The sequence below is a fragment of the Phalacrocorax carbo genome, chromosome 1 (genome assembly GCF_963921805.1).
Source record: "Phalacrocorax carbo chromosome 1, bPhaCar2.1, whole genome shotgun sequence".
In the NCBI taxonomy this organism is placed as follows: domain Eukaryota; kingdom Metazoa; phylum Chordata; class Aves; order Suliformes; family Phalacrocoracidae; genus Phalacrocorax; species Phalacrocorax carbo.
Window position 1 is genome coordinate 1024744 of NC_087513.1, and position 13828 is coordinate 1038571.

At 60.9% G+C, this 13828-nt stretch overlaps 2 protein-coding genes across 2 annotated transcripts; one reads left to right on the top strand and one right to left on the bottom strand.

The window, feature by feature from the left end:
* Positions 1-692: 692 nt before the first annotated feature.
* On the bottom strand, positions 693-8732 carry GCC1 (GRIP and coiled-coil domain containing 1). The gene is made up of 3 exons (XM_064441482.1): positions 8647-8732; positions 5985-7043; positions 693-4624 (listed from the first exon to the last, which is right to left on the bottom strand). The coding sequence occupies exons 2-3, from the start codon at positions 7029-7031 to the stop codon at positions 3320-3322; spliced, it is 2352 nt and encodes a 783-aa protein (XP_064297552.1). The 5' UTR covers positions 7032-7043; positions 8647-8732; the 3' UTR covers positions 693-3319.
* A 312-nt stretch (positions 8733-9044) lies between these two features.
* On the top strand, positions 9045-13017 carry ARF5 (ADP ribosylation factor 5). The gene is made up of 6 exons (XM_064441494.1): positions 9045-9245; positions 9351-9431; positions 10795-10904; positions 11313-11384; positions 12206-12331; positions 12445-13017. Exons 1-6 carry the CDS (start codon positions 9179-9181, stop codon positions 12529-12531), a joined length of 543 nt encoding a protein of 180 aa, XP_064297564.1. The 5' UTR covers positions 9045-9178; the 3' UTR covers positions 12532-13017.
* Positions 13018-13828: the final 811 nt, after the last annotated feature.

Below are 13828 nucleotides of genomic sequence, written 5' to 3' on the forward strand. Positions count from 1 at the left end.
GACCTCCGGCAGGCGCAGCTCCTGCCTGGGGCATGCCTCCCCTGAGGAGTTTTTGAGGAGAAATTGGCACCAGGGTTGCGCTAGCCGGAGCGCTGCCCTCGCCTCCAGCGAGGTGGGATTTGTGGAGCGGCCTCCAGGGAACTCGGCCACTGACAGGACAGGGAAAGGACCGCTGGCACAGCACTGAGAGGGGAAAAGACTCCGTCCTGCTCAGCTGCTAAAGCTCTCCGCGCATCCCAGGCACTTGAATTGCAGAGGCACTCGCAGGCTCCCTGTGCCGAGATGCTGCGAGGCGGAGAAGGGTGCAGCGGCTGGGGACCCCCGCTCGCTCCCGCGGCCTCTCGGAGCCCACTTCCTCTGCGAGAGAACCAGCGCACGCCGTGCCGGCCTCGCCACGTGTGCCGGGGCACGCGCCGGTAAAACGGCAGCCGCTGCAGCCGTGCAAGGACCGTGCGCTCAGGAGCGAGCAGCACGTACCCCTGCTGAGCAGCGGGGCTCGTCCGGCCGGAGCAGCGACAGCTCATCGACCCGGTTAGGCTGGTGTGAGCTGCCGACGGCGCTGCCCGGAGGCGCAGCAGCTCCCTCCCAAAGAGCTGCCCAGGCTGCGCCAAGGCCTCCCCGGGCAGCTCGGCATCGAGAGCTGCTAAATCAACCTGTTTAACTCGGCTCTGGGACCTGGGAGAAGCCTGGGGATTGTTATAACAAGATTTAATGTCAGTGTTTACAAACACTCTCCCTGTACTCTGGGACTGGGAAGTTGTGCTTCAGCAGCCAAGCTTTAATTAAAAACAAAGCAGGTGCATGAAAAAAAACCTGAGGTGAGATTTTGCCTACGCAGATGAGAAAGCTCTCGAAGCTTTGGTACAAGCACAGCTGGGAGTAGCCAGTTGCAAGGGCTGCAGGCAACCGCCCAGCATCTCTGGGAGCAAAACATCCCTCCCAGGTTTTCAGAGAGTAGTGACCATCTAAATACCAGCACAAACGCTTCCCAACGGGCGCTTCTCCAGGAGATCCAGTCAGCACGGCTCTTCCGGCCTCACAGAGATGCTCCTTCCCATTTCGGGTGACTTAATGCCCACAGGCAGCACTGGACACACAATAGCTGCTGTGCTCATTTCAATTCCTCCCAACCTTGCAAGACCTTTGTTACAGAAAGCCTCGGCGCCCTCCCCCAGACCTCCGGAGCAGCCAACAGCGTTTGGGACAGAGAGACCCGCCCCGCTGACCCCACAGAATCTCTCCCACCTGCGGGAGCCGAAGCCCCCGCGCGAGCTGCCCTGAGATGCAGCGTTGCCCCCCGGCCATGTGGACCAGGCAGGACCCAGCCTCGGCGGCGGTCGCTGAGCCTCCGCGTGCCACCTGCTGCTCTCCCTGTGCGCCACTTCGCAGAGGCAGGTCCCGTCCCGGGGGAGCAGGCCCTGGCAGCGCCCGGGCTGGCTGCAGCGGGAGGGATGCTGCACCCTAGGGTCCCTCTCCCTGAGGACTGGGCAACTGGTGGGTGCCCTCTAGCGGCCCCGGTACCCAGGGGACCGGCTGGGGAGATCCCCAGGGACTCAGCCTGTCCCTCCAGACAGGGGGCTGCTTCCCTTGTCTCAACCCTCAGCCTGGCAGAGGGGAGACGGAAGGCGAAGGGAAGGCACCAGGGTAAAGCCGGCGGCTGCCCTAGCCCTGCGACCGGTGAAAACACGGGCTTTGAGGGGGAAACAGCACGTTCCCCCTTCTCAGCCTGTCGGCCCTCAAGGCACCCGAGCACAGAGCTCAAACCACAAAAGGAAAGTCAGATTCCTGCCCCAGCAGAGCAGAGAGGAGTCTGCTCATGCCAGCGCTGGCCTTGCACGGAGCCCGCCAGCTGCCCTCCCCAGCTCAGGGGCAGGAGCTGGCAGCTCCGCCAGCACACCCACAGCTGCACGCCGCAGCCCCCCGAGGCCCTGACCCTTCTCTCACAGTCCACTGATATTCAAAACACACGGTCTGGTTTTAAGTCTTGCAACCATTCCCAAAACAGCTGTTACAGCCACCTCGCCACCGAGCCGGGGCTTCCAGCCCAGTCATTCCGGGTCTAAGGCGTCGGGAGCCGGCAGATCCGGAGCACCACCGCACAAGGCAGGCGTGCCAGCGCGGAGCTGACGGCGGTCCCTCAAAGCCTGAGGTGTTTCAAAATATTTTGGCTTCCTTCCTGCCGTGCTCACCAATTCGCAAGGGTTACGCAAAACCCTCAAGGTCTGCGCAGCAGCAGGCCCGATCTTCGCCCTCACGCAGTGTTTACTGCAAGCCCAGGGCACACGCCGCCCCCAGAGCTGTTCGCTTCTGCCCCTCGCTGCTGCTTGCTGCTTCTATCCCAGCAGGGGCAATGCCTCGCTCCCAAAATGCTCCCAAAAACACCACTGCAGAATATCCAAAACCTCACCAAAACTCCCACATGCTCAGAAAATGGCTGCTGAAGGGTCAACGTGCCTATTCCAGCCTTTCCTCTGTTTTCTGCAGCACCATGGTTCCCGCCTCAAAGAGGGTCAGAAGGCTCCGGTGTCTGCTCTAAAGAACTGCTACAGAGCGCCTGCTGGTTTGACCCCGCTGGGGAATCGCTGCTTGCACCACTGCAGTTACAAGGGCTCAGGCTGTTAAACTCTTCGGAGATCTTTCCTCCTTCCCGGGACACCGGTAGCTGCAGAGAGAATCCCCGGTCAACACCGAGGGCACGCCGTAACACGCAGTGCCATCGGATGGTCCCCGGTGCTACGAGGAGCTGCTGTATCCACTGGTATAAATTTGGCTCTAAGTTAAAAAACCCCAAACTTTTGAGAAATTGTTCAAGGTTTTCTGCATTTGGATGATGCTGGTAGTTAAGACTCATCCTTCTTGCGGGGTTTCAGCTCTTTGTCTTATTTTAGCACCATGTTAAGTGCTTCCCCCCTCCCCTTTACATCTTTTGAATCACAAGCCTGTCTGGTGTTTGAAGATACGAGCAAGTTCCACTCTAACCGAGCTCCTCACCCCATGCCTGACAGGTAGGGATCTTTTAAAAATTGTGTTTAAAAAAAAGCATCAGTATCTTCAAATTATTATTTTTTTTAAATCAAGTTCCAACTCAGAGCAAATTCTCCCACCAGAGAGCAAGAGAGCGCTGTGGTCCTACCGGAACAGTTGGCACAATTCTACTTCCAATTAGTGCCAAGAGCACTAGTTTAAGCCCAATTCTTTGCTGAAAGCTCCCTGCTCCATCGCCCGGCTGGAAAGAGGTTACACCACAAGTGAAGCGGTCTTAGTTAATCATCAGAAACGTGTTACTGTGCAAAAGCAGTTTGGAATAAAAGCTACCATCTCATCTCTTCCCAGAAAGCCACCAGCTGCTGTAAGTCGACTGTTTTGTAATAGTCTGCTTTTCTTCTGGGCTGAAATGCAGAATAGTCAATATGGCAGTTAGAGTCTGCTGGCGGCCAAGGGAATCTGGCAGTGTCAAAAATCTATAGACGATGTTCTTGAGGTACTCCAGGTTGGCTCCCTCCCTGCTCTTATCTCTGAAATTCTTCTCAATTTCGCTTTGAAGTGCAGATACCTCTTCCCGGTGCTTCTCCTCCTCAACCAAGATTTTCTCCTGGAGCTGGTGAACTTGCATTTCCAGCTTGTGCTTCTGCTTCCTCAGCGCTACAATCTCCACTTCTTTGCGAGCCAGCTGCTCCGCGTACAAGAAGAAGGTGGGCTCGCTGGTGGCGGAGAGGTGAAGAGCCTGGGGGAGAATCTCCGAAGAATCGTTACCCGATGAGTCGTTGCTAGTAACGTCGGTCCCTGACAGTAGGTAGTTTTTGGATCCTTGAAGCCCGTAAGGCAACATGACAGATCTCAGCTGCTCCAGCTCTTGGTCCTTTTCTGCCAGCACCGCCAGTGCTCGGTCCCGCTGCTTGTGCATCTCCTCCTCCAGCTTCAGTGCCCGCTCCCTGTAGTCCAGCTGACATCGCTCTAACTCCTGCCTATGAATTTGCTGCAGCTGGGACAACTCTTGCTTCTTGGCTTCCATGTCTTGCCGGTGCTGCTTCTCCATTTCATCAGAGGACAGCTGAAGCACAACGTATTTCTCTTTCAGGTCAGCCAGCTGCTCTTGAGCTTCCTCCAGTTCTTTCGCCAGATTGCAGTCTTTGGCCGACTTGTTCTTGAGAACCACTTGTGCCCTCATCTTGTACCTTTCAAACTCTTCCTTCAGCTGCTTCAGCTCCTGCTGATAGTACAAAGCAGTGGCCTTCTCACCATCCCCAGCCTCAGTGCCCTTCGGCAGTTCCAGCTCACACAGCTTCTCGATGTCCAGAGCGGGCTGGCTCTTCTTAGCTGCCGCCTGCAAGAGCTTCTTCAGCTTCTCCATTTTATCCTTTAGAACATTAACGTCAAGATTGGCTTCTTCCACGTGGATATCAACAGGGGATCGGCTGGAGGCAGCGATGGCCAGGGTTTTGTTCTCCAGGTCCAACTGTACAATGCGGTCCTTCAGCTTCTGAATGACCGCTTGGTCTTTCTGCTTGGCTTTTTCGTAAGTCCCGAGTAGTTCTGACACTTCGGAGACTTGGCCCTCCAGGTCGGCCACTCGCCGCTCCTCCATCTGGGCGTGCTGGCGGAGCTGCTCCTCTGCCTGTGCGGTCTGCGGGCAGAGAGACACGGCGGGGTTAGATTAGATTAGCTCAGCGCTCTGGGCGGGAGGGCTGCGGTTTACAGGGGGCTTAATTCCGCTCTGCTGAACTCCAAGTGCAGGGGCAGCCTTTCCCCAGAGTCCCGTACAAGCCACCACACTGGCTTGGCCCTTTTGGATATTTGTTTATTTTGGGATAAAGTGAACGAAAAGCATTTCTGCTTTTGTTCCCTGCTCTGCAGAGTTCCCGTTACCAGCATTCTCTGCAGGGCTGTAGGTGTGCCGGGGGGTGGGAAGCAGCAAACTCACGTCACAATCTGCTACGGGGTTTTTTTAAAACACGTGTGCGCTCTAAAAGCCTTCATACATCTAACTGCAATTTACTTAAATGCCACTTTTTGTTGCACTGATATTAATATAATTCATTGGTTTCTGAGCAGCTACAGCAAACACCTGGCATTCAGTTTTTACAGCTACTTAGTGACTGACTAATAAGAACCCTGGACAACGACAGCACTTGACAATCACCATCGTGAACTAAAACGCAGCCAGAGTCGGGTCACCGTGGCCTCTGTCAGAGAGAGGCTGTTAGCGACCACTTTCAAAAAAGAGGCATTAAATTGCATTAAATCAGCCTGACGCTTCAGATTAGAAAGAAGAAACCTTGCTCCAGAGTGCAAGGAGATGAGGAAGATCCCCATTCCAGAGCGTTTCCAGATGCAAGTTCAGTTACTGGTGCCTCACCCCCGATGCCAGCCCCGGAGCACGTTGCCCCACAACCCACAGAGTTACAAAGGTTCCTCTTTTCCACCACATCCCTCCTTCCTGCTCTTCACTCTCCCCCTGCACGCACACAGGCTAGAGCCTTTCTCCTGTATTTACCCTTCTTCCTTCCCTAGCGCACGCTGAGCTTCACTGGAGAAGGTTAGTTCGAAGGTATTTCCTTTCTATGAGCTCCGGGAATTGTACCTTGCATTGCACTTACGTACTTTACGAGACAAGACCACCCGTAGAGGGTCAGAGGAATGGTCTCTCCTCCCAAGCCCAGGCACTGTCAGGCCGCACGTTAACACGTTCGGAACCAAATGACACCGTGGAGGACAGTCACCACGTAATCACCTCAAAGGCTGCTCCCAGATCCACTGGCCACCGCCCCCTGACTAATGATTTATTTGCTGTATCACAAACAGCTTTTATTTTCCTCAGGGACTATCATCCCATCAAAGCCATGATGCTCTCATTTGTTTCAAATCTCTTGGACTCCGCAGGACCGGAAAGGGGAATTTGTGCTCCTCCAGCCTCAAACCCTGCCCCAATCGCTGCTGATACATCGCACAGAGCAAGCTGCTCCAGGGCCTGGGCAGGGAATTACCTTCCTCATCTCCTGCAGCAGCTGCACTTGGAAGTGGTTTTTAAGGCTGGCCATCTCCTCCTGCAGATCCTGTACCCGGGGGTCCGGCTTGTTGCTCTCCTCCTGAACAGCTTGCAGCTTTCTCTTCAGGTCTTCCACCTCCTGGCTCAGCTGCTTGATCTGCAGCTCGTACCCCTCCGCGCGGTCAGCCATGCACGCCCTGCCGGCCAACGTCTCCCTGGTCTCCTCCAGCTTCAGCTCCGCGTCCTGGCGCAAAGCCCTCTCGTTCTGCAGCAGCTTCTGTAGCTCTCGCAGCATGACGGCGTGGTCGCTCTGTTCTTGGGCTCGGTCATGCTGCTGCGTGATCAGACGGGCTTTGGTCTCGGCTAGCTGTTCCTGGACAGACTTCAGCTCTGCCTCCAGCTTCTCGGTCTCACCCTCTGCTTTCTTAATGGCGTCATCCAGGTCCTGCTTCATCTTCTTCTTGTCTGCTTGGTAGGAGGCTTCCATGCGGGACTTCTCCTGCGTGACTGTTGACAGAGCACTGGTCAAAGTGGCCAGCTGGGTCTTCAGCTGGAGCACTCTTTTATCAGCCTCGCTAGCAGCAGATGGCACATCCCCGCTGCTCGTGCTGACGCCGCTCTCTGAACCGCTCGTCTCTTCTGATTTAAGAGAGGAAGTGGCGGCCGTGGGCTTGTCATCCTCGGGCCCTGGTTCGCCCTTGGTACTGGCCAGACTGGCAGCAGTGTCTGCACTGGTAGCCGTCCCCACGCTATCTTCGCTGTGAACCGAGCTCCTGTCATCAGCGGAATCGGCAAAGGAAGAGCTGGAGCTGGCCACAGATGCAGGCTGAGCACCGCTCAAGCCAATGTCTGCCTCGTGAGACACGGACAGTACTTTCAAGCTGGCTTCCAAGGCTTCCTTCTCTTTAAGCAGGCTCTTGTAGGCTCTGACGACATCCTTCAGCCGAACCTGGTACTGAAGAAGCTGCTTCTTCTGTGATTCAATAGTCTCTAGAAGATCTTTTTTACTCGGGCCACCTCCAAAGTTCATGCCAAACTTCTCCATGATTCAGGCAATCTGAAAGGAGAAAAACAGCACAAAGGCTAAATGAGCAGCAAAGGCACATGTATCAGCACTGGTGTGGCCAGCAGGAGCAGGGCAGGGATGGGGCCCCTGTGCTGGGCCCTGGGGAGGCCCCACCTCGAATGCTGGGCTCAGGTTTGGGCCCCTTGGGACAAGAAGGGCCTTGAGGGGCTGGAGCGTGTCCAGAGAAGGGCAGCGGAGCTGGGGCAGGGTCTGGAGCACAAGTGTGCTGGGGGGCGGCTGAGGGGGCTGGGGGGGTTTAGCCTGGAGAAGGGGGGGCTGAGGGGAGCCCTTCTCGCTCTCTGCAGCTGCCTGAGAGGGGCTGGAGTGAGGGGGGGGTCGGTCTCTGCTCCCAAGTCACCAGTGATGGGACGAGAGGGAACGGCCTCAAGCTGCATCAGGGGAGGTTTAGGTTGGAGATGAGGGAAAATGCCTTCCCTGCCAGAGGGGTCAGGCCCTGGCACAGGCTGCCCAGAGAGGTGGGGGAGTCACCGTCCCAGGTGGGGTTCAAAGGACATGCAGACGTGGCACTTGGGGACATGGCTTAGGTGGCCTGGGGGTGTTGGGTTGTCGGTTGGCCTTGATCCTAGAGGTCTTTTCCAACCTTAATGATTCTATGATCTGCCACTGGCAGAAGTACACAGGTAAGCAGGACCCTCACCCCAACCCCCCCAGGACACCACACAGTTAACGACTCTGCAATGCCGTCACCATGCCTTGAACCCCGCAAAGCGCCCATGTGCCCCAGGTGCCGCAGTGCTTCGTGTGCAGGTAGCGAGGGGAAACGTGCTCCTGCCACAACTCGGATGCTCAACCTTCCCAGCCAAAGCCAGAGAAAACACTTTAACGCCTCGTACAACAATATCTGACCCCACAGCCGCTCCCCCTCCCATCAGTCGGGGGGGGTTTTACATCCTTCAACGGCTCCATTTCTACTTTTCAAGAGAAACAACCTCTTGGCCCGTCCCTCGGCAGCGCAGCTGCGAAGGTCACCCACCCGCTGCCAGCTCCGGGTGCGGGGCTCCGGCTCGCGGGGGTCCCCACGGCAGCTCACGGGGCGGGTGGGGGTGTGTGTCCCACTGCAGGGGGGCTGCCGTGGGGTGCCGGGGTAGGGGCATCCGGGGCCAGAGAAGTCGCAGGAGGAGGGGACACGGTGGGATGGGGACACCGGAGGGGGGGGGGGTTGCTGGGGGTAGCCGTTGAGGTGAAGAGGCTGCGGGACGGTGGGAGAGAGACCTCTGGGGGCAGGAGGGGCTGCGGGGCGTGGACTGGAGGGGCCCGGGGGAGGAGTGGGTGACACTAGTGGACATCGGGGGTCCGTGGGTCAGAGGGGACACTGTAGCTCTCTGCAGTGGCAGAGAGGCCGGCGGGGCAGGGAAGGCTGCGGGGCCGTGGCGGGGACCCGGGGGGAAGAATCACGGGTGGCCGTGGGGGCCCGAGGGGCGGGGAGGGGGTCCAGGGCAGGGCCCTAGGGACTTTGTGCAGTTGCGGAGAGGCCGGCGGGGCAGGGGAGTCGGCGGGGCCGGGGCGGGGGCTGGAGGGTGCGGGGTGTGTCACGAGTGGCCGTGGGGAGCCGCGGCGGTACCGGAAGCCTTACCTCCGGCCAGCAGCTGCAGCCGCCGCCGCGCACGCGCAGAGCGCCGCGCAGCCACTTCCGCCAGACGTCACTTCCACCCGACACCGCCCCCACCACCGCCGGACAGGCACCGCACATGCGCGGGCACAGAGAGGGCGGAGGGAAGCTGGGAAGGGGTGTGGTCAAAGGGGAGGGGCGGGGCTATTAATGATGAAGGCGTGGTCAGGCGACAGAGGGTGTGTCGGAGGGGCAGGGCGGGCAGAGGGGCGTGGCTTACCACTGAGGGGCGTGGTTTGACAACGCAGTAACAGGCGCTGCGCTCGTGTAGGCGGGGCTTGTCCGTGAGGGGCGTGGCTTGATAACGGGGATCCGGGGCGGTGGCCGTGGGGGCGGGCCGTGGGCGGGGCCCGGTGCGCGGGGGCGGGGCCCGGTGCGCGGGGGCGGGGCCCGGTGCGCGGCGGAGCGCGGAGGTAGCGGGGTGGCGGCGCGGCCGTCCCGTCCCGTCCCGTCCCGTCCCGTCCCTCCCGCCGCCGCCGCCGCCGCCGCCGCCGCCATGGGCCTCACGGTCTCCGCCATCTTCTCCCGCATCTTCGGCAAGAAGCAGATGCGGATCCTGATGGGTGAGGGCGGGGGCGGCGGAGCGGGGCCGGGCGGGGGATGGGGGTGGGGATGGGGCCCGGGCACGTACCGGTACCGGAGCCGGTGACACCGCCTCTTCCTCGCAGTGGGGCTGGACGCCGCCGGTAAGACCACAATCCTCTACAAGCTGAAGCTGGGTGAGATCGTCACCACCATCCCCACCATCGGTGAGTGCGTCGGCACCGGGCAGGGTCCCCGTCGAGCACCGGCTACCGGGCAGGGCCCCCCCACCCCGCCTCTGACCGCCGGCACCGGGCAGGGCCCCTCCGACACATGGTGCAGCCTGTGCCGCCCACCCGGGTACCGTTTTCCCGTGGGTCCCCCCGGGCCGAGCCCCGGTGCACCCCGCGCAGCCGGGGGCCGTGAGATGTGCCGCACGACACCCCGGTGCCCCGTCTGCCCAGCTGTCACCCTCCCGCTATCCCCTGCCCATCGGGTGCTGGGGCGCGGCCGCGGGTGGTGCGCGGTGGGGAGCCCAGCTCGCACCCCAAAATGCACCTTGTGGACCCCGGCGTGGGCGTCGGCACAGACCAGCCACCCCGACCTGTGCAGACGGTGCCCAATTTGCCGCCCTGGTTTGCTGCCCTCGGCCTGCCCCACGGCGGCGGATCTCGCTCGATCCGGAGAGTGCAAAGGTGCCTTCGTGGGCAGGAGGTCGCTCAGCCCGTGCCCGAGCCGGGCAGGCTGCTGTCCTGCCAGATCCTGGGTGCGAAGCCTCCGGCGGGGCGCTCGGCACCATCTTCCGCAGCATCTCCCACGAGCCGATGGAGGTGGATTGGGAACGGGCTGAGCGGGTGGGTCGGGGAGGCTGGTCACCCGTGGTGCACCACGCTGGCCAGTGCTGCTGGACGTCTTCGTTAGTGCTGGGTGATGGTGGGGAGCACCCTTGGCAATCTTGCGGATGGTCCCGAGCTAGGAGGAGTGGTTATAGACCAGTGGGTCGTGCCCCATCCAGTGGGATCTGGGCAGGCTGGAGAAATGAGCAGAGGAACCTCATAGAGTTCAACCAGGGGAATGCCAAGTCGTGCCCTTGGAGAGGAACAAGCCCAGGCGTTGGTACCGGTTGGAGAGCAGCTCCGGGGAGAAGGTCCTGGCAGTCCTGGTGGGGAGCAACCCGAGCAAGCACTGGGCATGGGCCCTTGTGGCTCAGGGCCACCAGACCCTAGGCTGCGCTGGGCAGAGCGTGGGTCGGGAAAGGAGCTCCTGCCCCTCTGCTCAGCTCTGCTGAGACACCTCGGGGTGCTGGGGCCGGTGCTGGGCTCCCCGGCGCAGGAGAGATGGGGACATACTGGGGTAAGTCCAGTGCAGGGCCATCATGATGATGATGATGAAGGGACTGGAGCATCTCTCATACGAGGAGAGGCTGGGAGAGCTGGGGCTGCTCAGCCTGGAGAAGAGATGGCTCGGGGGGATGTCATCTGTGTGTTAAAACCTTCATGGGGGGAGTAAAGAAGAGGGAGCCAGGATCTCCTCAGCTGTACCCAGAGGCCGTGGACAGCCTCTCCTCATGCCCCTCCTGCCCCCACGCAGGGTTCAACGTAGAGACGGTGGAGTACAAGAACATTTGCTTCACCGTCTGGGATGTGGGTGGCCAGGACAAAATCCGACCCCTCTGGAGGCACTACTTCCAAAACACACAGGTACGTGGAGGTGGACGTGGGCAGGGCAGGGGTAACCTTCATCAGCTGCGGTGGGGCTGGCCCGGGGTTCCCCAGGGCTTGTGGCCTGATCCTGCGTGAACGGGGCGTGTGAGTGGCAGCAGGGAACGCGTCCCGGTCCCCAGTGTGGTGACCCCACTGGGAGTGCTGGGACCTTGCGTGGGCGTTTGCCCCGTCGTCCCATCAGAGGCAGAGGGGTCTGGCGAAGGAGCAGGTGGGGGGGGGGCAGCACCCTTGCTGGGGTGCTCTGGCTCTGCAGGGGGTGCACGGGGGGGCCCAGGGAGGCAACAGGGCTGCTGTCCCCCTTGTTTGGGAGGTGCTTGCAGCCCGCCTGGGATGCCCCCCTCTTCTCCGTGCAAGCTGCCTGCTGCAGCCTGGTCTCTCCGGCAGGGTCTCATCTTTGTGGTGGACAGCAACGACCGAGAGCGAGTGCAGGAGTCTGCTGACGAGCTGCAGAAGATGGTGAGTGATGGGGGGATTTGGTCTGGCAGGGAAGTGGGCATCCCCCAGCCCTCCTCCTGCTCACCCGGCTCTGCAGCAGCGCTTGGGTGGGTGTGAGGTGAGACCCGGCTCTGCTCTGCCTGCGATGCAGAACTGGGGGCATCCAGCCAGGGACAAGCTTGGGGTCCGACAGCAACTTGTCTGCCAGGCAGAGGCTGGACCTGCAGGGATCACGAGCAATTGTAAGGGGGAAAAATAGCCAAGAAAATGCGGTTCTAGGCTTTACTGAGTCAGGGCTTTGCTAGTGGAGGCCCCAGAGCACGCAGGGAGGAGAGGCAGCGTCCAGAGACAACGTCCAAAAGCCATGGGGGGTCATTAACTCCCTGGCACGGCTGCCTGGGGGTGGACAGAGCATCCTTGGGGAGGGAAGCTGGCACAGAGCGGAGCGTGCCGCAGCCTGAGAGCAGAGAGGAGGGACAGACCGATGCCCACTGCCTGCTTGGTGTTGTTTGGAGAGCATCGTGCCCGCGCTCTTGTGCTGCCCCATGGTGGTCGCTATGCCCTCCCCTCCCCTGCAGTCCCACACTCCAACGCAGGCGTCCCCTCTGTGAAGGTCACGGGTGCTCCTGGAAGAGCATCCGGTGCCACGGACACCTCTGGGCAATGGTGGGGCCAGAAGGGCAGCCTGGAGGTGAGTGGAAGAGCTGGAGAGCCCTCCCGGCTCTTTGGGTCTGTCCAAGCTGGGTCTTGCTGGGGTGCCGGCGCTGCGGAGGCTCATCGAGGGCTCACCGAGAGCTGCCCTCTGGCAGCGCCCGGCTCAGCCGTCCCTGCTCTCCCTGCAGCTGCAGGAGGATGAGCTGCGGGATGCCGTCTTGCTGGTGTTTGCCAACAAGCAGGACATGCCCAACGCCATGGCAGTGAGCGAGCTGACCGACAAGCTGGGGCTGCAGACGCTGCGCAGCAGGACCGTGAGTGGCCGGGGTCTGCTGCGGGAGGGACCCGTGGGGCTGCTCCTGGGCAGCACCGGGCTGGCGACCTGCAGAGCCCGAAGCCCTTTTCTCCATCTCCCTCTGTTTTGCAGTGGTACGTGCAGGCAACGTGTGCGACCCAGGGCACGGGGCTCTACGACGGGCTGGACTGGCTATCACACGAGCTCTCCAAGCGCTAGCTGGGCCAGCAGCACAGGGACTGGATGAGCTGGGGACGTCTCTTCCAACTGCTGTTTTGTTTGGTTTTCGTTGTTTTATTTGGGGGGTGGGTGGTTCCTTTCTCCCCCGAGTGGCCTCGTCTCTGTGTTTATCTGGTAGGACTCGAAAACCTCACGGACTCTTCACGCAGCTCCACTTTGCGGTGTCCTGCCTTCGCCCCGGCAGTGCTGCGTGCTGGCCGTCCTCCCCACCTGCATGTGCCGTCTGCGAGAGCTTGCCCGGACCTGCTGGGGTGGCATGTCCCCAGGCGTCCCCGCTCCTCGCCCGGAGCCGGCGGTGCGGGCTGAGCTTGCCTGGGAGGCAGCCCTGCCACTGCGGGGCAGGAAGGATCCTCCTTTTTATCCTTCGATAAACTTTATAGTTCTTTTTCTCTCGGGGAGGGGGCGTATGGCTGCGTAACGTGCTGTTATATATCGAGTAATTAAACACCACCACTTTGTACCCTGCGCCCGGCGCGGTTCTGGCTGGCTGCGGGTGCCACCTTAGAGCCCCACTCCCCGGCGTGCGTCTTCCACGAGCATCTCTGGGCACGGGGATTTGGGCCTTAATAAAACCCTGCGTGTGCTATGCTGGGACGCAGAGGAGGTGGGCAGGGATTCCGAGATGCATTTGCAAGCTCATTTCCTCGTCCCTTGGTGCCAGGAGGGGGTCTGACCTCTTTTATAGCTGCCGTGGGGTGCTGTCGGGGTCAGTGCTGCCTCCGCATGGTGCTGGTTGCCGGCCCCAGGGGGCTGGGGTCATGCAGGCGGAAAGCCCTGCAGGGTCGGCTCAGGCCACATGCTGCAGGAGTGCTAATTGGGTTGTAATTAGAGTGACTGGGCAAAGCCAAATCCAACAGCGGCTGCGCTCTGGCAGCGAGGGGCTGAGCCGTGGGCGCTGGGAGAAGGGGGAGCAGACTGGTCCTGGGTGCTGCCTCCGAAAGGCCCGAGGCTGGCTGGTGGGAGGCAGCAGGACAGGCGCATCCCGAGGGGACTGGCAGCAGCAGTGCCACGTGTGGCTGGGGTCCGACGTCTCCCAGCAAGGTGCACCGGCAAGCTGCATGCCCTGCAGAAACGTGCTCCCTGTGTGGAGCTGAGCTGTGTGCTGGCTGTCCCTGCAGGGGTGCGCCGCTGTCCCCCCCAGGGCTGTCCCCCCAGGGCTGTCCCTGCAGGGGTGCGCCGCTGTCCCCCCCAGGGCTGTCCCCCCAGGGCTGTCCCTGCAGGGGTGCACCGCTGACCCCCCCAGGGCTGTCCCCCCAGGGCTGTCCCTGCAGGGGTG